Below are 27198 nucleotides of genomic sequence, written 5' to 3'. Positions count from 1 at the left end.
AGACAAAAAAGGCACAAACTCACATTTAAAGAAACGACGAGATTAATCTAACCCATTCCACAACGTGTGTCGCCAAAGGAAAGAGCGCGATGAACCGATCAGAACGTGTCGGGGAGGCCCAGCGGCGGTGAACCCAGAGGGGTGGGGGGAGAGGGGGGGCGTGGGGGCAAGCGGCCCCACCGGCAAACCGGCCTGACCCCGGCTGCGGTGAGGCACCTGCCTCCGGACCCCCAAAACCCGCCCGGCGTGGATCAGAGAGAGGGTCACGGCGCAGCCAGCGCCCCAGAACAGACAAACAGCCCAGCCGTAACCCCGCAGGCCGAGGGGTTCTTGCCCAGGGTGGCACCACAACGCGGTGCCATCTTCGCTCGCGAGCAGGAACCAAGCATCGAGGCTGAAAGGTCTTCACAGGATTTGTCTATCCCAAGGCTGAGGGATGCTTTCACTTTGGATTAAATTGGAAGGAAAGAAAGCAAGAAGTGTGTGTGGGGAAATATTCAGGCTAGAGTTCCTGCTTTTTTATTTTTTTCCCAGTTTTTCCACTAATCAGGAAAGCTTTGTACACAAAGCTCTTACTCTGAAATCAGAGGATCAAAAAAGGATTGCACGGTGGAATGTTACAATCTGCTTCCACAGCGATTAGTGTCATCGGATGGAAAGCCTCTTGGATCACACGAATTGAAAGAACAAGTGTGCTATGTGTGTTCTCGGGTTGTCCTCAAGTGTAAGAATCCCTCAAAACGTAACCGACAAACACGAACGGAAGTCAGCGCATAAATTCTCAGTTAAAAATACGTTGAACTGAAAGAACTGGAAGTGGGGCCTACACTCCTAGAACACTTCTTGAAGAGCTATAGAGGATGCCATGAAACATCCTGGTCCCAAATAGCCTCGCAGATTAAAATTTAGTTTCTTCACCTATTTTACAACAAATTTGTTTTACTTCTGCCTGGTGAGATTGCTAAAAATCCCTCAAACTCGACCCCACAAAACCATCTGAGGTCACTGAGAAGAGCCTGCCAGAGTTACTGGTACAATTCAGAGCTTATTGCACTTAGACATGAGTAAGGCAAAATAACAAACTAAAAATAAAGGGATAAACTGCCCCCTCCCCAGAAACCAAACGCCATCCTCTCCCTCCAGAGCATGCCTCATCTTCCCTCGCACTGAACAGAGTTCAGATCCCAGCACATACTTGTTCCGCATGGCACGGGATCATTTCAGGATCTCCTGCTTGCAGGAATGTGAAGGGCTGAAGGAGTCGGATGTATTACAGAATGCCAAAAAGGCTCCTCAAAAGTGGTGATACACCCACGACTGTGCTTGGCACTCAGTATTGCGTGTGAGTGCCACCAAATACAGAAGTGGGAAATAAAGTAATTACTACTGGGGGGGGAGGAAAAAAAAAAAGAAAAATCAAACATTGGGCCTTAGGCATAAGCAAAGAAATTGTTTTTTTCTCATATGTATTTAATAAAGCAGCATTTCTTTGATTCTGTCTGCTTATTTGATTGTCTAAAGCTGATATCAACATAAGGACAGTTACAGTAAGTATTTGAGTTCATTAAATAACCACAGCTCTTTATATTGTTTAACAGTATCCTTTGTGATTTATAATAACTGACAGATATCCTAGAAAACAACTGCAGGTCTTTATAGGTTGCTTTTTTATAGCATGAAAGGAGATATTTTAGTCAGTCTTGCAACGGAAGGAACATTATTGCTGAGCAGAACCACCGACCCAGGCACCTGGAGGTAATCAGATACCAAGACTTTACTTATACACCAGCTTTTGCTACATTCCAATTTGTCCAGGGAGAATCACATTATTATTAGTCAAAATAATTTTAGCTTTGTAAGTTACGGGAAGTCTTAGTAAATAAAGAACCAGGAAGTTGCAACATATGTCAAGCAACTTTTCATAATGACTTTGTAAGACTGACACACACAGCTGAAGGACAACATAGCTACACGGGCCAAAGGGACCGTGTACCACTAAATTGTAACTCAACAGTTATGTGCTGAAGGCCCCAGCATGGGGACACTGAATGCAGCTTCTGTGCAGTCTTTAATTCATGTGTGCTAAGACAGAACAAAGTAATGCTGTGCAGAAGCCACTTATCATGATTCATCACAGACCAAGAACTATACCTGGCTACTCCTGATTATGTATTCAGATTACATGCCATCAAGTTTCTCACCTGGGAGCAAGGGTCAGAGCATAGCATTTTGTGGGATAGTTTTGCACTCTAAAATACTGACAGTTTCCCTCTCCAAACAGACATTCAAAGAATGGTGAAGGACTGGGCAGGAACAAAGGTGGCAGTTTATCCCAGTTGGAAAAATAAAAAAAAAGAAAAAAAATATCTAAGTCACCACATCACAAGACTATTTTAGCTAAAAATGTCACTTGGAAATCAAACAGGGCCACATGGAAATTGGTCTGAACACAATGAAAAAAAAGGAGGGAGGAGTCGTAAATACAGCGATCTCTAAGTCACACGTCTCCAAGGAGCTACCTCCTTCATACACGTGCTAACATTGGAGTGCTTAGTACCAGACGGTCTATTTGCTCACAATATTAAGGGGCATCTAGAATTAGCTATGGGAGGTTTAAAATCGCCTGCCGATTGGATAGAGAAAGGCTTGATCCAGAGATGGTCCGTCAGTCAAGTGCGTGGATTCTCCGGGCCTTCCTGATGACTGTCTCACAAACTAAAACAGAGACAACAGGAAAACGTTTTAGAACCACTTTGGAAGAGCAGGGTGTCAAAAGAAGCATCAGACTGAAGCTTCAGAAAGCAAATGTGAGACACAGTCACCAGTGCAGACAATGGCAGTACACCACTGCATCATTGCATTTCAGCACTAATCCGGAGCAGAATTTCCCATACAGCCTAAAAATGACAAATAGAAATTGCAATTTAAACAATCTACCAAGTCCAGAGGCTACCGTACAATTGAGAAGACCACCAATTCATTTCTCTAAGAACTAGAACAAATGTGAATGAAGAGGAAACGAATAAGGTTTAAGTCACATTAAAATATTACAATAGGTCTACCAGAAGACATCCCTTCAGACACCCCATCACCTTGTGTTCCCCACTTACCACCACACAACCAGCAGGTATCAGAGGACAAGCAGAGGCAAACAGTCAGTCCTTGATAAGGCTGTGGTTCTGCCCCACCCCATTCCTTCCAAGGATAGCTAGGATGGCGTTTTACTGCCCTAGAAAAGTTGTGGCTAGTAACTTGGACTTCTCTACATAAACGGACAATCTCTTCTTTCTCCTCACCTTCTTACTTCCCTAATATTATACGACATTTTTGTACAGTGTGTAAGAAAAATCCACCAAAACCAAACCCCAAACTGATTACACAATTTAACAGAATAAGTTTCGACATTCTCAGCACTGCTTACACGTAATCATCCAACATGCTGTCTGGAATATAGCCCAGGGATTTGGCCAGCGAAGGCAAATTCATACATACTCTCCAGTATGATAGTCCCTCCCCTGCCAAGTTAACATACTTATAACGAAATAGACAAAAAACAAGTCAAAAGCTTTAAAATTGTCATTGCTGCTTCTCCTGCAATGTGCAAGTGTTGCTCCAGACCCTGACGTATTAGTAAATACTGTTAACAAACAAAGCAAGAAACACATTCCAAATGCACTTGCAAGGATTTTTCAATTTTCAAATGCATTTTAAGTGTTTGCAGGCCAAACTTATTCTTTCAGGACTGAAAGCCGTGGAAAGTAACACATGCATTACAGAAATAAGAATAGCAGCAAAGTCTACAAAATGTTCTAACACATTTTTCTTACAATTTTCAGTCAAACATTTCTCTAGAATAGTTCTGAAACAAAACAGTAAACTCACTCATTAACCTATCAGTGAAACAAGTTCACTATAAAAACAATTAACACCTGCCAGAAGCTATGAACAGGATCATTTCTTACCCAAATGTACTTTTTTCTCCTAAATAGAGGAATATATAGTTTTATCAAAGTCTCTCAATACCTACAGTGCACAAGGAAGAAGTCATGTTAGTCATCTGCAGCCGTCATTCCTTTCACTGGATCTTTTTCTCTCATCTGAAAGAGAAAAACACTATTGAAGCACTGATTCTTACATGATGTTATCTCAAAATTTACTGGTATGGAAAGCTGCCTGCTTTATGTAAGACACTGATTATATATGAGCATCCCAAACCAGCTTTGTGAATATGCATATGCAGGCACCATTTTTGGTAAAGCTGCAGGTCTGCCAGGGATATGGAACCATTATCCAAAGGGCAGAGTGTACATGAAACTATACTGAAATATCCTGAGGCATGAAGGAAGAGAAGGGTGCAGTGCAGGACACAAATCACGGAGCAATCTACTCAGTACTACCAAATTTGTGTTTCTCGTAGTAAGAACTCTGTTATGTACTCCCCTCTACCTGCTTATAATACTCAGAGCTAAAAATCCTTTTCTTGAACTGTTTTTTTTAAACTAATGAGGACAAAAATGACCATTCAGCTTTGAGTAAAAGCTAACAGAATATATTAAAGGGGTAAATGAATCATTGCCACTCACACCCTCATCACCTGTGGTTCAATACATTTATTGGCTCAACAACAAACAGAAGGAGAAGTCCATAACGATCAGAAGGAAATGCCAGCACAATGGAGTCACAGACTATCGTTCAAACCACAAGCAGCATGACCTAAATAGCAGGAGAACAATACACACTATGCTACCACAATGCACCAGTCATTCCTCTCTCTACTGGACTGGATAGAAACAATTTCTCCCGCAACCCACACCTGCCCTGCTTTTCCACTGACCTCATCCAGCTGTCTCTTGGTCTCCTCCTCCATCCTACGAATGTCCTCCATAGTCAGATCAACCCACTTATCAAGCCAGCAAAAGAGCTGCCGATGGAAGTTTGTGAAGAGACGCTTTTCTTGCTGCAAAAGGAGGAGGAATAAAACACACAAGCGAGCTTACTCATAGGGCAATTAATATGGACTAACTGGATCATAACAATTTTCAGAGACGTGTACACTGAATAACCAGCTCCCTCACCCACCTTTCTATATAGCTGCCACAACTGGGAACTGGAGCTGGCTAATTTTTATTCTTTTAACAGAATATCTGGAGCTTTGAACCCCTAGAGAAATGCGTTTTTTGTCAAGCCTAGACAGCAGCCTGCACAGTGCATTGAAAGAATTAGTGACTGCTTTAGTAATTTCCTTTGATTTGACAGCATTGCTCTGGCTGAATAAAGTGCTCCAGCTTGGGTTTACTTAAAGCACAACAGTTGGCCTAAAGGTGCAGAAAAAAGGAGAAACAGAATAAAAGTATTTTTAAAATACAATCCTTGACTTACTAAAAACTGGAGGTTAGAAAGTGTAAAGGGCTGACATGCACCTACCTTGCTTTCTTCTTTTGCAGTGACCTAAAAAAAGTCTAAACTTGTTTTCCACAGTTGAAAACCTTTCAACAGAGGTAACTAATATGCACAAGCTACTTCAAGTTTTCAAGGAGCAATTTATTTCCATTTCATAGGAGATAAGTTAGACAAAATCATTACATTAGGCAAGGGTATACAATGCCTCTTGGAAAGTTCTCATTAAGGAATGACACTTCAGTTTTACCAATTATGGTTTCACATCTGATAACTTGCCCTCATCAAAAGCAGCTCAACTACTTTGATGCAAACGTGTAGTTGAAGAGACACTCAAAGAGAGTGGGATTCAAGACATGCTTTGTTCAGGGCTTTTGTTACAGGTATTTGAAATCCTACAGCAGCATGTTCATTCCCCCTTAGAGTTCTCTTTAGATTCTATCACCAGAAAATTGCTTTTGCAGAAGCAGCACTGTAGTTTATCAATATTAACCACCGAGAAGTCTCCGTGATCTGAAGTCATAGGTATTTTATGAACATGGCATTGCCTGGAAAATTGCACCTACTGATTCCCAGGTCTAGCATCCTGCTTTAGTTCAAGAGTTATGAACTCTGCCACAGGAAAAGCTCTTTTCAGGATACTAATTACTCATGTTTTAAGTTAATGAAGTTTCCCGCCATCTGCTTATTTTTTAACACAGGTTTTTCAAGCAGCAGACTGGGAGAGGAAAACATGACTAGAGCTCTAGGACTTGCCAGAAAGATCCCAAGCTGATTAGGATCAGATAACTGAAGCTACCTTCCCACAAAAACATGTCTTGCCCCTGACTAAAATAACCCTAGTACGCACGCATCATCATCTCATCATTCACAGATCAACTACCAAAGGACTGCAATTCTCAGGCTGATCTATCAAACAAAGCAAAACAGCCAGTTTACCTTCATATATCAGAGTGAAAACAGTTCAATAGCCAATTCTCAGAACAACTAGCCAGCCCTGCTCTTGGCTTAGCAGCAAACTGAATCCAACTTCACCTGATGGCAGTACACCAGGCAGAGACCTTGACTGTATTGCCTGAGGTGACATGACTGGGTTTCAAGTTAGTATCTCCAAGCAAGATACAGTAATAGAAGTAGTTGAGGTGCTAAAGCAGATGGGAGATGAAACATGTCTCATTTCCACATCTTTCCCTATCAAAGAGCTCACTTACCTTCTGTATAAAGTTCTCAACTTTATTTTGCAGACCCCACCACTTGAACTTGACTGTTACCAGTTTGTAAGCACACATGTACGGACAATCTGTCTGTTTCCCCAGCTCCTTCTGCAAGACACAAAGATATTCGCATCAGAACTCAGATCAAGTGTCTCCAGGAAAGCAGCTCCTTCAGTAATAACTATGAAGTCTTTCCACAATTCCTCACCACCATCTTGCATCCTTACACCTTGCCTATCTTTCATCAACGAGTTTTGTCACATCTTTGCTCACCCCTTTTCGAGGGTATTTAAAACCATGATGAAAATAGACCCTAGTTTCCTCTTACAGGTAGCTTTCCTTCCATTTGGAGAATGGACCATTACTTCCTCTCCTTTGTTCTCCATTTTTTCTTCCATTAAATTTGTCTTTCAGTATCTTCAGTGTTAAGCCATGGCTACTTAGTTTCCTTAAAAGTCTTTCGACAAAGTCCCTATCTAAAGCATTTTGGAAATAGGTTATATCACCTGAGTCATCCACATAATTATCAAGCCTTAAAGAAAACTCCACAAGGTTTGTCAGGTGGACTTTCCTACTTCCTTTTACAGGAGCCGTATCCATTCTTCCCAAGTGGATCATATCAATCCCAGATTCTAAGTTTGCCTGCCAGAGATCAGACTTGCACACCTGTAGCTCCCCAGATTTCATTCAGGGTCTCTTCTAAAGACTGGTATCATATTTGCACTTCTAGAGTCTTCAGATTCCAAAATTTTGAGTGAAAGCTTAAACATTGCTGCTCATAACTCAGCTATTTCATCCTTGAATTCTCTTGGGTGAACCCTTGGGCTGAACACCAGACAGCTCTGGTGATTTTTTGGAACTGATTCTATCTATTTGTACCAAACTCTTCCGTTTCCTTTAATAACTTCAGAACAGATCACCAGCTGAGTTTTGCATTTCCTTCTACAGAAGTAAATCCAATGTTTTACATTTGTGTCTGTGGCTCCAGGCCCCAGTATCTATACTTCAGTCACGCAAGGTGATGCAGTTCCTCAACTTATCCAATACGCACCTTCCAGTTGGGACCTAGAGGTCCACGACCAGTCTTGACAGATTTAAATTTTGCTGGATCTTCTTCTGCCTTGTAATCCTATCGGAGAGACACACAAGATTAAACACAAATTATCCTACTGTTACTCAGCTGCTCACTGTCACAAAGGATTTCTTTTTCTGGTGGGCAAAGACTAACCTCTAACTGCCTTCTCAAGAGCTACTGTTTGCAGACTTCAACATTAGGTCACGCACTCTTCAAGGAAACATATTTCTGCCCCCCGTGCTGTGTCCTAGACCTATGTGAAGAAGTGGCAACAAACTGATATGACCTCTGTAAGGACTCCTTTGGGGTAAGGCTATCAGAAGATCTATAAACCCTCAGGATAGGTTTCCTGTAACCACTCCTCCCTTTGGGAGCTAAACACTGCTGCTGCAGAAAAGTTATGCTCCCTGGAGCTGTGGTATGCAGTATTTTTCACAGCACCGTATCAGTACGATGCTCACATATTGCACACTAGAGAAGACAAGCACAGTCAAACTCACAGTGCCACCAAGAACAAAGAGGCATCAGTTATGCTCCCTATTGCACAGCAAATGATTTGCAGCATTCCTTTCCTGAATCTTGGATTAAAACAGGAGTGCCTACTCTACTCCTACCCTCAATGCAATTAAAATAAAAACAAACTCAAATCACCATTCGTTTAGTGCCAAAAGAGATCAATTGGTAGCATCTTCTTCTGGAGTCTTCTGGTCCAGGTGAATTCTCCTTGCTCTCTGACAGCATGTAAATTCAGATAGTTTGTATTTGCAGATACAGATTAGTATCTGCCTAATCTATTGGAATCAGATGCTACTCATGTTCTACCAATTCATCTTTATTGGCAAGAAAAGATAAAATAAGTACTAAGTCTGTCTGAATACTCAAGGCTAAGTTTGAGAACAGGTAAATTAGCCATATTTGAATGGTATCAGAAATACTAAGTGAGGAAACTCAAACAACATTCCATTTTTATATGGTGGAGTTTTTTTCCAGTACAGTACAAAAACACTCCTTAGTTTCTTACAGTAACTGTAGTGATTCTTAGCACGAAGTATTAGCTACATGATTTCAAGATATATTTGTGAAGCCATGAGTCAGTTTCAAAAAGGAGGCAGTTTAAAAAAGATCCCGTATGGAAAGGGCAGTGCCATTTCTTGTTATTCAAGCATTATTATCAGCTGCTGCACTGTAGAACTATATATATATATACACTGCTACATGCACTGTAAGGCTAAGCAACACATTTCACAGAGAGTCTTGACATAGGTTTTTGAAGAGCTCTTCCTCTAGCTTGCTTAAACACTTTTAAGGAAAGCCTTTCCTCCCTCTTTCCATCCTCTCATTTGTCCTGTTACCTGCGACCATCCCTGGGAACACAGTTTGCACATTATCCCTCTCTCAGCACAAGGCCTCCCACACTAGGGAGCTTTTACCCACCTACCATACCTTGGGAAGTACTTGACTCCGATCAGCAATGTCTATATAAATAGCTTCTACATTCTTCCACACATCTGGCTCCAGTTTATGAACCTGCAGTGAAAGTACAAGACTAATGTAACTGATTCAGCTGCAGACCACTCCCATTCTAAGGCAGTAAAAAAAAGAGATGGAGATGCAGACACTCACGTTCCCCTTCCACAGGCGGAGAGGACACACTCGGGTAAAGACACAATATGAGATCTCTCAAAGAGCAAAGGTGCACACACAGAACAAGTGTTTGGAGGACAATTTTATTCAGCATATATGAGAAGCCAATGAGAGGGAGTCTGCCTTGCTAGTGTGATAAGCATTTCAAATCCTGGAACACAGTGAACAAATAGTTCCCCACAGCAATTCTCTCATCTAGTACGGAAAGCAGCATTGTGACATTAAAGAGATGAATAAAATACACAACACAAGTACTTACATTCTCTTGTGTTCCAAGATCTGATTTATGCCAGGTTTCAATTTTGATCAGGAAGTCATCCTTCATATACTCATTCTGTCATCAAAATAAAGCTTCTTGTTATTCTTTGGATATATAACTTGTCCTCTTATTAGCTAGATAAGCAGTAGGAAAGTCAGCTCAAAGAATTATAACTTGATTGGGATTTGACTTAGGGAACTTCAGAATTATCCGTGAACACATCATGGCATTTAGAAAAATTGTTTGTTCATTAAAAACATAAGATGAAATAAACCACAAGCTGTTCACTGAAAAAAAACTTAAGTTGTGTTAGTGAAACATTCGGAGCTTATAAATAGCTTTTTCTTTTTTTTCTTTTTTTCTTTTCTTCTGCCACTCTATTTTGAGTTTAGAAAGCGTAGCGTAAGTTAACCAGGCAGAAATTGTATTTTCAAAGAGATTATTGATCTAGCACTGAGTACATATTGGATGCATCTCTTCAAATGGACGACAATATTAAACTGATGCGTTGAGAGCTTTTGACACTGGAAAAGGAAGGGACAAGAAGCACGGTTCTGCCAAATAAGCAAAAAACTTTCCATTTCTCATTATTACTGTGAGTAGAAAAGGACTTCCAAAGGTAACCCTATCCTCCCTCAAGGGAGTAGGAACAAAAGCACAAGCCAGTGAAACACTCAGCACGTAAAAAGGAAATATCAAATTCGGAAGACAGATTACTCAAAGGGACATAATGGTATGAGCTAACTTCTTTTAATCAGTTTATCTGGGCAATGGCATATTCCCATGTGTAAAGCTGAGCATCGCTGCGGTAAAGAAAGATCTCTGTCCCTAGTTACAAAGTGTTCGTGGATATGCCACAGTGGGAAAGGGGGTTTAATCGACACGATCTTACAATGACAAAAGCTAAAGTGCCTTTAGCTCAGGCTAAAGAGCTTCTTATAGCCAGAACATTTCATTTCAGACATAACACATGCTTCTGTAGATCATCAGCAAAAACAATACTTACTGTAATAACTGGTCCAAGAAATCAACACATGAAAAGAAAGAGATACAGTACTTTAGTGAAAAAAGAATGTACAACAACCATTTCCCTCCTCCCCCATCAGCAAAACAGCGAGAACTTCAGCTTCCCAGGGGGCCGCTGATACTACTGAGAAAAAAAAACCTAGAAGTCAATAAAACCCGGCTAACTTCACCCACTTCTCTGGAAATTCTCAGACTTGGAGAAACCCAGAGGAGCAGCAATTAATTATGTACTGCCACTTCTGTTCTCTGGACTCCAGCCAGTTGGATGAGAAGATGGAATAAGTATGTCCAGCTGACGGCATTTCACCAATCCTTTCTCCGCTTGCAGATAAGAAACCTCTCTGCAGTTCTGAAGTAAACACATGCTGGACTTCAGGCCAGTGCAGACCTCATCGCTCCTGCACGCAGTAACCAGACCCTCTGCATCTCTACTGCTCATGGTAACTAAACCCCTGGATAGTAAGGCTCAATTATTCAACACAGAAAAGCAATTAAAGATCCTGTAACAGCCAGCGTCTCTTCTACCTGAGCCATCAGAGCACGTTAGCAGTTCTACCTCCATCCAGTAAGGATGTCTGAATCTAGAGTTGAACTTTGCTGGGTTGTTCTAAAGTCTAACATGAGGACTCTACTAAGAAGTAATTTTGTTTTAAAGGTACTACTACAATTTGTGAGTTTCCAATCCAACACCCTGTGGACTGTACCATCCCTTATCACCTATCACACACATCCAGCTACCTCCATTGCCTACTGCTCGGCCTTGGACTGCTCTAAACCCGTAACAATTTGAAAATTGCTTTTTACAACAATTTACAGAAGGCTAACTATGTAGACTGACATGCTGGGGTGGAGGGAGAGAACAAGCAAGCAGAGCTGAGGCTAATTTTTAAAAGGCTGAACTTAATCTCAAAGAACATTTCATTATTTCTGCAAGGAGGAGTTTCTTCCTTCTAGTCCACGCAAAATACTGAATAAACCAGCAGTAATTATAAATCAGAGCCTTCCCATGACAAACTGCTTTTCCATGACTATGGAGGTATCTTAAAACAGGTTAATTCACCTTCCTAATTTCTTCTCTATGGAGAAGACTCCTCATTTGTAAAGCAAACAAATGAAAGTCTTTAGAAATGTCCATTAAAACTTAGATGCTCAGCTTGCTACAAATAACAGCCTGCACTTGAGGTGCTACAGCAGCAACTCCTACACATTTCAGCTGCAGTTATAACTTCTCAATTTCTTGACATTTGGCCACAGGCATCTCATGCTGACACCCAGAAGAGTGGAACACACACCAAATTGCTTTTCTAAAAACACTTAAGCAACATCAATATTTAAGTCAGACTGCAGAAAAGAACCAAGAACACTGTTCTTGGCACCAGCCCACAGTTATAACCATCAGGCAATCCTCACTTCGTTTTTGCTGTAGAAGTTGTAAATGCATACAATGACAATCTAATTTACAGTTCACACTCTCAAAGGAGCAAAGCAAGGCTTCTATTCGAAGTACATAAACCCAACGTATTACAGCACAAACACGTCTGCAGAACTGCAGGAATTTCTAAGCTAGGCATCTCAATTCCTTCAACTTGCAGTGCTTCTGTATTAATAATGGTATATAATATGCATATTAAAGTAATAACTGAGCTTTTCAGAGGAGATACTGGGAAATGTAAGAAGGATAACTGTGCATCATGGTATTTTTTTTAAATTATATGAGATTAACTAAAAGTACTGCTTTATTCAAACTTAAAAGGCTTGATGTGATGGCAGATACGCACGTAAGCAGCGTTCTAGAGAGCAGCACTCTAATATCACCGTGGTACAGGAGGGCACAGGCAGAACTACGACCAACTCCTGCACAGTCAAACCAGGTTTAGTTCTTACTGTGTCCCTGGCTCTTAAGTCTCAAACTCTAGTGAGAAGACTGAAAGCCAGCACAGCATTTCATGTTGCACAAATATTCCCATGAGGTCATCGAGTCTTCTCACATATGACCGAAATATCCAAGTGAGTCCCAAAGTAAAATGATAATGCACAAGGCAGCCTGCACCACATACATGGGTTCTTCCCTCCTGCCCAGGACTAGCAAGTGAAGGTTTCAGCAACTTTTCTGTGCTTTCCTTGATTCACATCAGGCTGGCAGATTCTCTAAACAGATTTGTCAGCCTCCGCATAAAAACTGCCTTCTGCTCCAACCCCCACAGCAAAGCACTTTCTATCTCATATTATATCCGTGTTTATTACTGTTGAGGATTTGTTTTTTGTTATGTTATCATTTCTAGCATACCAAAATCTGAAATCTCTTCGACTGCGTTGGAAAGTCTTGTACTTGATTTTAGTATCACATTTTTTCCACTTAAGTAGAATGCTAGCAGTGTGTACCTGAAGAATAAGCAGCTAAGAGGGACAAAACAAGTTAACTCCATACCTTTGTTTCAGAAATTGATGGAGGACACAGCTAGCAACAAAACCTATTGGAGTCAACTTAGTCAGATCTGTTTCCACAATTTAAAGAATTAATAAAATAACTGTTTGCATATAAACCAGTTCAGTGTACTTAAAATGGTAATAAACTAGACATTTACTAGCTAATTTAAGTAATATGCAGCAAGAAAACTGCATAAAAATGAGAAAGATCGGTTGTAAATAACCTTGTTTCAGCATCTTTAATTGTGACACATTAAAAACCTTATTCTGCAGTTGCTGACGACAGTATTTGAATTCTGTGTTCGAAACATCCATTCCACTAGACTGCTGCATGCAATTTCACGTACTGAAGTAACGTTATCCTCCTCCACTGCAAAGCTTTTTCCTTCTTTTCAAACACTTCATTCAAAATTCTCTTAAGTAAATTGTTGAAAAACAGTAATTTTTTCTATAGTTTCAAGAACAGTTGGAATTTTTAAGTTTACAGTTCCCATAGCAACTGTACCACTACCAAATAACAGAAAATGTATCCTTCAAAGATACGAACAGCATAAAACACAGCCAGAAATACTTCATAAGTTTGGAGGCAAAGTCAAATTCGCAGTTCCTACAGCAACAAAGACCGGAAAACCAGTAGTGGTTAAACATTGTGGCTGATAGCTTCAGAGAGTAAATAAGATACTAAACATTCCTGTGCAAAATGGGTTTGACGTTATTTCACCACTTCACACAGCTTCCAGAGCCTCACCCCAGACTTTACAGATGGATTCACTGCACGCTTGTTGGATGAGATTTGGATATCTGTGTCACTTCTCCAACCCAGAAGCAACTGTAGCATCACCTGTTCAACCTTCACTGACCTCGAATACTGCAACTGAGCAAATTTCAGTCACGTAACACTGTCGCTGCCATCAAACTGCACTGAGCAAGAGGCAACCAAGATTTTCCTCGTTCCCCTCTTTCATGTTCCATTTTTTTCCCCACCAGGTTATGCTGCGCTTGAGCACATAAAAATCATCCTTCGTACACTCATTTCACTAGCGTTACACATCTCTTCCTTTAGTAGGACGAACATCCATTTCGTGGTCTGTTCATTTCCACCGTCATTCATTAGCAGCACATCAGAGAAGGGTGTTTAAGTTCACAGCACTACATTTTGCTTTTCCTGACCACAGAAACGGCTTAGAGAACAGAAATCTAAGGTAAGAGCTAAAACAGCTTCCCTACTGGTTGCCTCCTGCCCTCCTCCCCACTCCCAAGAAACCAAAAAGCCAGCAGCCCACAGTCCTTCCCCATGCACTCACCAGTTCTGCAGTAGGGATAGGCATTCCACGCTTTTTCATGTATATTCAGAGCTCCTTCAGGGGCCAGCATTCTCACAAATGTTGGCACTTTGCTGCAGAATTTGGAAACAGGAAGGCAGGCATTGACAAGAAATACATGTAACAAGAGCTATGTCCCAGACACACCGAGACAGGCAGAACATCACCCGAAATGCAGACACTAGAGTCTTGCACATGTGCACACGGGTGCAATTGGGGGGGGTTCTCCCCACTCACAGTACAATGATTTCCAGAGACTACTGATTAGGACAGGTTAATCTAAACTTCTTTACATAATGAAACGAAAGAAAAACAGAAGGAAAAAAAGGAGGCTGAAAACAGGTGGAAATCTAGGAGGCATTTTGCTCTTTAGACAAATTCAAGTATCAAAATACCGGGTAACAGGATCATACTTGCTTTGAAAAGATCAGAGCGAGATTTTCTTGGGACAACAGCCATACTTAGAGGGGCGGATAGGCGTACCAGTGATGCTCACTTCCAGCCATACCATATGCCAGCTGCTGTTACACACCTGTCTTACCCCTACATCTTTCAGACTTTACATAATCTGCGATTTACACAGTCGCTGCAACCCTATCGCATCTTCCTCCAGTTCCTCTTGCCTGAGGAACCTTGCCTGACTCTGGGAATAAAATGTTTCACGCACCTCTGTAAGTGGTAGATCTTGTGTGTGTACTGCCCACGCTCTCCATCTCTTTCGTACGGTTCGTTCACCAGGACCTCCACTCCTTCACCTCCACCAGTTTCATTTTTACTGGCTTCTGCTACAGAATACAGCTGTCCCACTTGATACTAAAGAAGTTAGAAAGACATTATTGTGATAGGTATAATTTAGCCGAAGTAGAAACTTTATCAGAAGAAGGCAAGGAGAAATTTATTATCAGGAAAGAAGGCAGAGAAAAGGACATCCACTTGTGTGTCCAGATAAGTAGCTCATTTAATTTCGTTTTGATATAGAAAGCTGGAGTGGTAGTTAGAAGGAAAGCACTGCCAATAGAACAGTTACCTTTAACTCTTAAATCTCAAGCTGCAAACCAACACAAATTGAGGAGAAAGTAAAACAGACTAAAGGAGCTTCAGGACAACATTTAAAGAAAATGCAGGAGATTTCAGGCACAGCATAGCAAAATCCATTGGTTTTCAATCTCTTTGGCACACAGTCCCAACTGTTCAGGTCAAATGTAAAATAACACCCTGCCAGTACATGCATCCACCACTTTATTCAGAAGAATCCCAAAGAACTTCACATGAAGGTTTTGACAAAATGGCAACACTATTTCCCAGGAATCACTCAAACGACTTTGTACTATATCATCTCTTTCATAGGAAGCGTGCCCAAATGTTTCACAGGGCAGAGCAGAGGAAAATCAAGAATATGAGCAAAACAGAACATTCTTCTCTACAGAAGATGTCAAGACTAATACACTCTTGCCTCTGGTAGCTAAGAAAGGGGATGCAGAGCTCAAAACAAACACGATCAAATGAAGAAAATCCACACAGGCCTCTGAGGCAGAGTTAGACGAGCAGGCAGGGCTTAAGGACAAAGAAGCTAGAGGAAAAAGGAAGCGTTCAAACAAAAGAGAGTTAAGTCTTCAGAACTGAAAGCGAGCAAAACGGCAACTACTGTCAAAGGCAGTACAGAGAGGCAGCCTGAAAGGGTAATCCGCAGTGTTAGCCATCAGAAGCGTAACGATTGAAAAATCAACACCACCGAAACCCCCAAAAAACTCCAAAACATAGCTACAAAGCAATGGAACGCCCATTAGGCCGTCTTCCTTTTCACCAGCACAGGGCTGTTGTTCAGAATCAGGAATAGCTCTTACCACCCCCTACACTGAGACCCAGGCTGGAAAAGTGGAATACTGCTCAGAGCTGGCAACCCAGAAATACTTCACTGGGCTGGTACATCTTTAGCAATGAAGGAAGATTTCTAGAGTGATTAAAATTTTGTTGTCAAAGCATCCAAAATAAAAACAGTACCCAAGCTCTAGGGTGTTTTGTACCATCTGGTGCTAACAAAAACCAAGAAAACGTGTATTCCTACTGGGAGAGTAGCAGGATGGTAAACCAGTAATAGGCTAGATGTCCTGGCCTCAGTTAATCTGGGGCAGGGCAAAAAGCATGCCAGAGGGATTGAAACAAGTGCTCTATACAGTCTCAAGTCCAACACACAGGCACATTAAGTAAGCCTGCCTACCTGTCAGACTATCCCTGAAAACTAAACAAACAGCCATCCAGGAAAAGTAATCTATAAGAAAAGCAATCCACAGGGTATTTTCAAGCTATAAGCTCTGCTGGTTCTCCCCAGAAGATACCGGCCCAGGTTATACTAGGCCTCCTCACTTGGTTGGACAGTTTCTGCACTGTCATCAGCAGACTGGGTTTCAGTCTGGATTTCGGGCTGCGACACAACTCTCTGCCTTCTGACATTTCCTACACTACATTGCTTTCCTTATGACTCCCTACAGATGACCCGTACAAAACAGAATACTCACCTCTCTCCAGAAAATCAAAACATAAGACTTGTGAAATCTTAGAAGTAAGTTGGTTTAGTAGAGTGAGAGTCACATGTACACTCACAGAGAAGAGAATTTAACATGAGTTGGGCAACTACAGCATTAGAGGGGAGGACTGAATGGCTGTGACTACTTTGCAGCAAGTCTCAGGACAGGTATCCAGGGGCACAAACTAATTCCTCTGAGTAACAGTCTCTCATTCACTTCTCCCTTTTAAATACGTGGGTCAAAGTTCACACACTAAGAGGATAAGCCCTTTGGTTTGGCATCTTCATCACTTAATCTTCCCTGTTATTTCTGATCCTTTAATCGCATTGATAAAGGAGGAAAAGGCCCAAATAAAACTGTCCCAACGAACAAACCCCACAGCATCTGCCTGCAAAAGTTAACAGAAAAACAGATTCTGGCTCCATGAAGTCCTAAGTGTCAGGCAGACCCATCCCTGCAGACCTGAGAGCTCCTGAAAGCCTTCTCTTCTGCAGAAAGTTATCTGTTTTGATCTGTGCCACAACACCTCTTATACAGCTGACAGCATATCTTCACCAAATTTCACCAAATTTCTTTCAGAAGGCCTGATCTCAATGCAGCCGTCTTCAAGAACGGTTTTTCTCCTGAAAGCAGCTATGAACCCAATTAATAAATAAGAGTCCTTTGTGTTTGGCAAGCTCCTTCCCATGTGAGAGGAACAAAGAGGCAGCACAGAACGTGTACACACAGCTCTAATCCATACCAGCATTTCAAAGTGGCAGCTGGCAGGACACCCACACAGCCGCTCCAGTCCACGCTCTCAAAGTTGGCACTGTGCAACGTGATGTTGGTCAGAGCACAAAAGTAAAAGGTTTGCATCTAAGACACAACAAGATTTTTTGCTTTTTGCTCCCTGCAGTGCGACAATGTATAAAACAACACAGGAATGCAGCTCGCAGCCTGCACTTGAGCAGGACCCCATTTTGGCAGAGTTTCCCAGCAGAAGACAGTCTGCTACAGCCTAACTCCTACATCCCAGCCTTCAAGTTTTAGTCATCACCAGGGCTTCTCCTCCACCATTTTGTTCCCATCTTAGCAGTTACTTGGCTAACTATTCTGCGTTGATCTCTCTATTCATTAAGTCACATCTTTCCAATGTCTTCCTGATCACTGGTTTTCTCTTGAATTCCTTACTATCAGTTAAGCTCCATTTGCCAGGGGTGAGGAGACTGAACACGGAGTCCCTGGCATATCGCAGAATGACACAAAAGACTCCCTGAGCCCTATTATGCCTCAGAGTCACAATTAATTTAATTCCCTATCTTACACACTGGCATCAGACCTCTGGCAACAATTTGCATGCAGAAGGCATAAACTCTTCAGTCTTTCGAGCAAAAATTGCCCGTAGAAAAGTGAAATCAGAAGCTCTCTTGCTAGCCAGGGATGCTTAATGAGCAGCTACACCATCAAGAGCCACAACAAGTCTCCAGAGCCCTATTTAGAGTTTTGTGCGCAAGGAAATCTTTGAAAGCAATGAAGCTGCAACAGCTGTTTTGTAGTACAGACAGCAGCGCAGTGACCAAGCGAGGTACAGACGTGTCAGCATCTTTCCACACAGGAAGGGGGAGGAAGAAAGACACAAAGCAGTAGTCATCCTTTCAGTCAATATTGGAAATAACCTCTCTTCTCAAGCATATCTTTAAAACTACCATATCACACAAGTACATATCCAAAGCTTAGTGAACTGAAAAACTCCTTCCACTGAGGGAACTGTTTCCTGAAATCTGGCCCATCACATGAGAACCACCAGATCTCGAAGAGGGGCGTCACTCGGGGGACATGGTGACAATACGCAAGTTTGCCGAGAAATTAAGTTTGTTCAAGTTGGCGGTCTATGCACATCCAAGCACGTTAAGGTGGTCTCTCTACTACTTTCCTTCCTTCTCTTCTAATGATGTTTATTTGCTCTTCACTTTATAGACTTTTCAGCAGGTTACTCAACTCTCTGGAACTCCTCCGATCCAGAGGAGAGGAATACTTCTGAAACAGATGGCCCCAGGGCATTCTTAGACAAGGAGGTTGCTGGAGATCAACAGATTTATATACTGCCCAAAACGTCAATTTTCCACACAGGCAGCTTCCACACAAGGTTCCAACACGCCTGGCACTGAACAGCCAGCCAGGGAGGGAAAAGAGCATAGCAAGGGACTCGCTTTAACTGGATGAAGGTTAATCCCAGTATCAGAGAACTCAGAAAAACCCTGTGCTGGGTTCCATCCAGTCTAACCTCCTCAAAGAAACAATCTGTATAGCGATGCTTTGACTTTCTCTTTTCACAGCTTGATACCGAGGAGGCATATCGCTACGAGGCAGGGCTCCTCTTACTCAGGCTAAGGCCTTCTGTTTATTGAGCTCTGCGGTACTGCACCATTTACCCACAGCTTTCTCTAACTTGCAAGTCTGCATCCTTTGCTTGCTTGCTAAAGCTTATCATGTTGGTCATTTCTTTGTCAAGGACTTCCTCACACAAGTAGCACTCAGGCACAAGAAAAGATGCAAACTTATCTCCTCTAATACTTTAGTCAGACTTCTGTTAAAACTGCTTGAAACAGATTCATGCAGAAAACACATAAGCTACAGGCCAGGAGTAAGCAACAGACAGACTTGGAATTAAGTCTCATTCTTGCACCAACATAGAACATAGACCTAAAACCACTCTCTGATCAGAGGTCTAGGCTTTCCATCAGCATGTGATGCCTGTCATAGCAGACTGATCCACAGGAACAAGGAACTCGTTAAAACATTGCTTTGCTTTTACTAGCCAGCCTCATGGCTGCAGGAATACACTACATCAAGTTCTAAACTGTGTTCTGTCAAAAGAGTAGTGAGTTATAAAAGAGATATGCTTAAAACAGTGCTGCCACGATCCAGCTCACCACTGTCTATGCCACAGAAGCTGCTATATTCAGGGGAAAGAAAAATGAACAAGAGTGCTGTTACCACAGCTGTTCCTAAGAGTTAGAACAAGCCCTCGATCAGAGCTCACAAACCTAAGGCTTACAGTCAAGAATCACCAGAAAAAAAAATACATCCAGAAGAAGGAAACCACTACAGAAGTTCTATAGAGTCAGTGACTCAGTCATTTCAATTTCTCATCTACCTTGCTAGTATGAACATGAAAAAATTGGAAAACGTTTATATGATCAGATTCTGTGCAAGAGTGGTGTTCAATGCAGAAGGGAGTAAGGAAAAGCAAGCTACAACTGTCAGAGAAAACAGCAGGGAATTCAGCCACAGGCTCTGCACAGCTATTCCGTAGGCAGTTTGGTGATCAAAATCATCTCCATTATAAACTATGTTTCTTCTCTCAATTAGAGCTTTACCTAAATAAAAAGAAAGTTTTCTTCCTGCAAGAGCTAGAGAAGACAGGTCTTAAAGAGTCTTAGGAAATATATACAAAATCTTTCTTTTGCTATACCAGCCTCACAAATCAGAAGAAATTGTTGAGTTTTGTCTAAGAGTTTAAAACAAAAGGGTTCTGGCAAAACACAGTTTAAAGCATAATTTAAATTTGTACTAAAGCTTCCTCTTCATGTTAAAAAAACCCCAAACAAACAGAAAAAAAGAACAGTAGTATTAATCAAAAGGAAACTGCACTTGAGAGCAGTCTGACAAGTCAAGATTTGTAATCAACACATCTGAAAATACAGGAGAGATAATCAATACTCTCAGGCTCAAAGAAATTCAATTATTTGGTCAAAATGATGGTGAATGAGTAACAGCACACAGGGGTCCCGAAGACAGATACATCCTTCTCTTTGCATTCTGCAGTTTTGTGGTTTTTTTTTCATACAAACTGCTTTGATCGCAAGTTTATTTACAGTCCTAAAGAAAGGAAGCAGGAAGAAAAGGACTTACCTCCTCCACAGACACAGGCAGGATAACGCGGCTGAAAGGGAATAAAGAAACAGAAAGTTAACAAGTATCCCTGCAGCTGCAAAATCTGCATGACACATTCCTCGCAGGAATGGCTACACAGATCCCCTCTCCCCCAGCATTCCAGCATCCACCTAGTGCTAGCATCCCTAGTGCTTACTTTCTAGTCCCAAGACTGTTTATGTAACAGCCTCAGAGAGAATCAATACATGGTAGAGTTTAGGATTGCAATTATGCTAAAACTATACAATTTTCACAGACCCTTACTGGTAATATTTTACCAGCCTACAAATCTACACAGCATCAAAACAGTTGCACGTTCCTTTTCGCTACGTTCTTCCCACAGTCACATCTTACTTCTCAGCAAGTTGTAGAGCATCAACAATTTTGCCGAGATCGGTGACAGTCACAGGCCATGGCTCAGATGTCCTACCCAGTTGTTTCCTACTGGAATAGAGAACTATACGGAAGGCTTTCTCAGAGCTGGCTGCAAAGGAAGGTGTTGCCATTTCTATACATGAGTCACTTTTTTTTTTTTCACATTGTGGTTTCCTGAATGCCTCCTCTTAGACTCAACTGACTGGACTACAGAGTGAAAACTGCCAGAAGTCACGCTGAGATTTCTTGAAAAAGACAAAAATAAAGCTAAGTTTAAAGCTGATAAAAATGCATGCATGTTAAGGCCTTTAAAAATATTATATCTATCTCCAAAACTAGATTTGTATTTGAGGTCTGCTTTCAGTAAAGATTATGTGGAAATACGGAACCAAAGCAAGATACAGATATGAAATGTATATGGCTACCATAGGCCAAAGAATTCCCAGTTCTTTGGGAATTAGTCTCAAAGAAATTAGGATATAATGAAATCAGGAAAAAGTCCTCTTTATTAATAAACCTATTTTTAAAATGCAATACTGGCAAAAATTGATTTTTTCTACACTAGAGGAATGTTGCCAGCAAGAAAGCAAAAAAACAAACTGTAAGAGGAGCAAAAATTTACAGATTATGCAAGATTATTTACGACAGCAATGCTTTATGCTGGCTGCAAAGTACTGCAGAAAGAGCCACTGAGAACTGCAGAAGTTGTTCAGTGTCAATAAAAGCAGAATAATGCACTATAGGCACTTGCTTTCCCCAACACATGGGGTTAATGAGCCCCAAATTAGTTATCACCAACAAGTATCTCTGTGTCCTTATGGAAAAACATCTAGAAACATCAGCTCAGCAGCAGTTCAAAAGTCAGCACATCATCAGAAACTGTAACACCATACATACACACACAAAAAAAAGACAGTTACACCACTATGATCTCTCCTGCATCAACATCTTCAATATTGCATATAGTTCTGGTCTGGTTCTGGTCACCCCATCTCAAAGAGGATAAAGAATAAGTGAAAGAAGGCAAAAATGATGACTGGAGATGGGAAGAAGCTTCTGTGTGAGCAGAAAGTAGTTAGACTAGGCTTTTCAGCTTGGAAGAAAAAACAGCTAAAGGGTTAAGACTCTGTAGAGCATTAGAGAGTCATGAATGGTGTGAGAGAGTGAATGGAGAAGGAACAATGACTATGTCTGACAATAGAACAACTCAAGAAAGAGTAAAAATCATAAGGCAGCAAATTTAAGACCAATCCAGTGTACTTCTTTACATCATGCATACTTAAGTTAGGGGACTCCTTGCCAAACACAAGTATAAGCAATTTTAAAATGGGATTTGATCAACTCATGGAAGTCTGTACGCCACTTACGGGTAGAACATACTGAACAACAATCATTCTACTCACTATTTGTATATTGTTTCCTAAAAATATCTGAAAGAAGGCAAGATGGAAGAGGACCTTTGGTCCAACTCAGTATGGTGTTCTTTACATATGGGAGAACAAAAACCAGAAGATGGATTTCCACAGGTAGACCATGCCATCAAGCATGACATTAGGTTAGTTAACTGGATAAAACTGCAGCAAGAAGGAAAAGAGGGATGGGATGATAAGTAATGGTGAAAGACCAAGAAACAGGGAAGAAACAATGGCTTTGGAATGGAGTTCAAATATCTCTCTTTAGAAAGCCTGGCATAAAAAGATTGATGTAAGCTAATGAAATTCCGTTCAGGAAACTGGAAGACACTAGATCTGAATATTATCTTAAGAGTTCAATGTCCAGAGAAAAAGAAACACAAAGAAGTTAAATAGTTCACAATTTGTTTACCCTAGCAAACCAAGGCGGCGGGGGATGACTAACACTTACACATAGCCAAGTGATAAAGAAGGAGGAGGGAAGACTACTGAAGAGGATCCAGAGGAAAAGCTTCGCAGGAGCAGCAATGGGAACAAAGACTCCTAACTTTGGGACAGAACTTGATCAAGTTACGACAAATTCTATGATGCAGTTGCCTGCCACATCAAAGGCCTGAAAATTATGAAGACATTTAAGATCCCTCCTAGATGAAAATCTGCCTCAAAAGACAGCAAAGGGAAGTACAGCTGCAGAGAAGGTCAGTGTCATTATCGTCACTTCACAGGAAAGGGAAGTGAGTCTCTACACTCTGATTCTCCTCAAGGTCTTTCGACACAGTTTAAATCAAAATATGGAGAGGAAGCAAGACCCCAACCAGCACTTACAAACCCTGCACCCTAAAAAAAACAACCAAACAAAGGAACAAAACCCATGCAGCTTATCTGTAGCATGGATAGGTAGAAAGAAAAGATAAGCCTGAAAGATTGATCGGACATCAAATGAAAACATTAAAGCTATCACTGCGTAACCCTCAGTAGAAGAAACTGTACAGAAAAGATAACACATTGTCTGACGATAAAAGATGTGACATCAGGTTTTTGATACATCGCCCTATTTCTGTAGCGTCTCCTAAAATACCTATGGAGCACATAATAACACCCATTTGATTTAGTAGGGAGGAAGTGACATGGGGTCACAGAGATGGAAGAATAATCTGCTCAGATGACACGCAGTTACAGCTCACTTATATTTTTACCACCTACACTAGGCAGGCAGTAAGGTACCTGTGTGCAGCGATGGGGCAACGAGAACTAATAAAACAATAGCAAAGTACTTCAAACATCTAGGTCACACCAAAATGAGTAGTTCCTATACGCCTTAAACAACTGCTTCCTGGAACATGAGATGTAGTCAAAAAACATCTCAAACAGCAGGTAAAATGGGCAACTTTCACATTCAACATCAAGGAAGATTTCTACTGGAACCAATACAGTGACACAACCCATAGTGTGCAACTGTTAGAGCTGGCTGGGAATCCCAAGAAATCAAAAATAAATGCACATCTTTAAAGTACAGCAGCAACCTTGACTGTCCTTAGAGCTACATATGTCCTAATAAAGACACAAAGAAGGGAAGAAAAGAAACAGGACAATATAGCTAACAACAAGGCTTAATAGCTTTGGTGACCCTTCTGAAAATAGAAATGGAAGCCTGTAAAAAGAAAAAAAATGTAGTAATTCTGGTCTTTTAACCTTTAGTCTTAACATTTACACTTCATACTTTGTTTCTGGAACAGGCAGTCTGAAAGACCAGTAGATATGTTGATTTGGTGAGGTAAACAATCATATCAAGCAAAACAACTTTGGAAGTGATCACCATCAAAATGAACTTCTCATAGTCTCAGAAATCTGAAGATTCAAAGTACATATGTTCCCATCTTTACGAGACGCTCTGTAGGCAGCATAGCTCACTGGTAAGTGAGCTTTACTGCAGTACAAGGCAAGAGATTGTAGGCAGAAGCACGAAAAAGATACGTGAATGTGAACAAAAATAAACCAGACAGGAGCTGTAAGAGGAAAAGCACATTAACCAACTAAATTAATACCAAAATAGCAATAAACAGATGTGATAGAAGAACAAGCTAATTATCTTTTCATACACCTCAAACTAAGCACTCAGCCCAGGCTTCTGTCTGCTATCCAGTTTAACATTTCAGAAGGTAACGGTGTCTCTATGTTACAAAGACCATCTCTGCTGCCGCTCTTAAATTCTACATCTCTATTGTTGGATAAAAATAGCAAAGGTCTCGGGATTGGTGGAAAAAAAATGAGTTCGTCAAGATTAACAACAACTACAAGGACCAGTACAACCCCCAACATAGTTTTAATATTTAAATCCACAGAATGGTCCATGATCTGGCAAGTAATTGCTATCAAGAGGACGCTGCCATGCAGATAAACGTGTCCAAGAGAAGACCTGAAAACCCACTTAATGATTGGGATCACAGCTGTCTTCTGTAAGGAGAAAAAAAAAAAAGTCCTTTCAATCAGTCAAAAGAAATTTGAAAGGACAGAATGCACTTAAATTAAGAATGCACTTAAGTTAACGTCAAGAATTCAGGAAAGCAGTGGGTGCAGTGGTACGCAGAGCTCAAAGACACCCAGCCAAAGCACACCGGTCCAAAAGAGCGTCCCATGCCAGCGAGCATGGAGCAGCTGAAGGAAGGACTGATGTGACTAATAAATAGTTACACACACACAGAGTCACGACACAGTCTGTTTTCCATCCCTTCTTCCCCATCGCGGGGCAGAACGACCGCAGCAGCCTCGGGGACAGCAGTGAACTAACTCCAAGGTGAGGTTTCCACACACAAAAAAAAAAAATATTTTGGAGCTACCTGATTTCTGGCACGAGTCTCTATTTGGGAATTAACTACACAGCTGAAGGAGAGGAAGGGGATTAAACACCGGGCTCCCCGCGGAGCCCTGCTACAACGCGAGCGGGGCGCGATGCCGCCGGCTCCCACCGAAACCGCTGGGACTGACCCGGCCCGGGTGCGAGCCGGGCTCCGGCACGGCCCTCGGCGCCGTCAGTTCCACGCCGGGCCACCGGGAACACTCGCCCGCCCTCGGCGAGGAGCCGGAGGTGAAGACGCGGGGCCGGGGCAGCCCTGGGGGGCACGAACCGGGCCGCCCGCCGCAGGGCTCCCCAAACTGGGCACTGGGGAGCCGCGGCGGCGGTGCGCGGAGGCAGGCGGCGGGAGGCCGGTGCCCGCCCAAGCGGAGGGTACCGCGGGCACCGCCGGCTCCCGGGCCGCCCCCGCCCCGCTGCCGCCGTGACCTTCACTCCCGCCCCCACCGGCGCCGCAGCCCTCACACAGCGCTCCCCCCCCTCCCTCCCCGCGGCCCGACGCCGGCCGCAGTGCAGGGTAAGGCCGGGCCGCCCCCCGCGGCCGGTCACCGCGCCAGGCCCGGGCGAGCACCACCGGGAGCAGAGATGGGGGGTGACCGGGGCGCAGCCGGAGGGGCCAAGGGGGCCGGGGGGTCGCTCCCCACACTCACTATTCCTTGATGAGCACCATGGCGGCGCCGCCGCGCGCCTCCCGCCCGGGCCGGCCCCGCTGAAGGTGACAGGCGCCTCCCGGCCGCTCCGCTGGACCGCGCCGCACCGGGACGGGGCGGCGGGAGGGGAGGCGGCGGGGAGGGGGGTGGGGGGGGGCCGGAGCGGCGGGAGGGAGGCGGGGCGTCTCTGCGGCAACGGCTGCGTCACGGCGCCACGCAGGCGTGCTTACCTCAGCGGCGCGCGCGAGGGCATTGGCCGCGGAGGGGGGAGCGAGCGCGAGGCCGGCCCGCCCTCCGCGGGGGCGCGTGCGTCCGCGCGCTCCCGCCGCTTTGCCGCCGCCGGCGCGCGCGGAGCGCGGTTCGCTCCCGGTGCGAACCGCTGCGCGCGATCAGCGACCAAAAGCCGCTTTTGGCTCCGGAGGGCGGCAAACGGCGCGGGGGTGCGCGCGAAGAGCCGGCGGGAAGCCGAGCCCGCGGTCGGGTGGGGTGAGCGCGTCTCCGCCGCGTCACCGGGTCGTCATTTACGTCATTTTCAAGTTTTCTTTCTTTTTCAGGACTGCCGCCACCCCAGCTCTACTCGGCAGTAAGGATAACCCCAGATATCTGTTAGAAGACAATTTCAAAAAACAACCTTTGACGTGGCGTGTACTCAGTAACAGCTGAAGAGCTCCGGTTGTCCCTGGAATCACAGAGCAGGGATTGTCTTTATTTGATTGGAAAAAATCAAACGCCATACGTTTAGCAGCACCAGGCTCAAGCACGGATAACCAAAATACACACTTTTCCCACCGACACCTGCATCTCTCCTGCACCATGCCCGTCTCAGGCCCCAGGCGTTCATTTTTCGTTCATTTTTCACTATTTGATACCAGTTCACCCTGTCTAACTGAGCTTGATCTTTCTCAACCTGCTTTATACATTATTTAAATATATATATTTTTAACATACTATTTTTTTTCCTCCACTAGAGATTAATTGACGTCTCCTAACCTGGAGAAGAAAAAGTCAAGCAAACATTCAACAATCATGCCCTTCGGCAGATGACACCGTGTAACATTGGTGCTTACGTCACCTCGTTAGGAACCAAGCGATACCTTTATTAT

At 42.8% G+C, this 27198-nt stretch overlaps 1 protein-coding gene across 1 annotated transcript; it reads right to left on the bottom strand.

Moving 5' to 3' along the window:
• Positions 1 to 483: 483 nt before the first annotated feature.
• On the bottom strand, positions 484 to 26133 carry PITPNA (phosphatidylinositol transfer protein alpha). Its single transcript, XM_086624411.1, has 12 exons — positions 26096 to 26133; positions 20787 to 20817; positions 15032 to 15177; positions 14347 to 14438; positions 10596 to 10603; positions 9590 to 9664; positions 9130 to 9213; positions 7663 to 7740; positions 6609 to 6719; positions 4835 to 4957; positions 4028 to 4097; positions 484 to 2715 (listed from the first exon to the last, which is right to left on the bottom strand). The coding sequence occupies exons 1-11, from the start codon at positions 26113 to 26115 to the stop codon at positions 4050 to 4052; spliced, it is 816 nt and encodes a 271-aa protein (XP_086480537.1). The 5' UTR covers positions 26116 to 26133; the 3' UTR covers positions 484 to 2715; positions 4028 to 4049.
• Positions 26134 to 27198: the final 1065 nt, after the last annotated feature.

This window comes from Tauraco erythrolophus, chromosome 21, assembly GCF_009769465.1.
Source record: "Tauraco erythrolophus isolate bTauEry1 chromosome 21, bTauEry1.pri, whole genome shotgun sequence".
NCBI classification, from domain to species: Eukaryota; Metazoa; Chordata; class Aves; order Musophagiformes; family Musophagidae; genus Tauraco; species Tauraco erythrolophus.
The sequence above is the reverse complement of the archived record's forward strand: the minus strand, read 5'-3'. Positions and strand labels throughout refer to the sequence as shown.

Bases quoted from the DNA above. Each gene is read 5' to 3' on its own strand.
- PITPNA (XM_086624411.1), bottom strand. From the start codon at position 26,115: ATGGTGCTCATCAAGGAATA. The intron at 4,958-6,608 runs GTAAGTGAGCTC...CTCCTTTTGCAG, and splicing joins TTGAGAACTTTATACAGAAG to CAAGAAAAGCGTCTCTTCAC. The intron at 4,098-4,834 runs GTCAGTGGAAAA...TTTCTCTTTCAG, and splicing joins CCAAGAGACAGCTGGATGAG to ATGAGAGAAAAAGATCCAGT.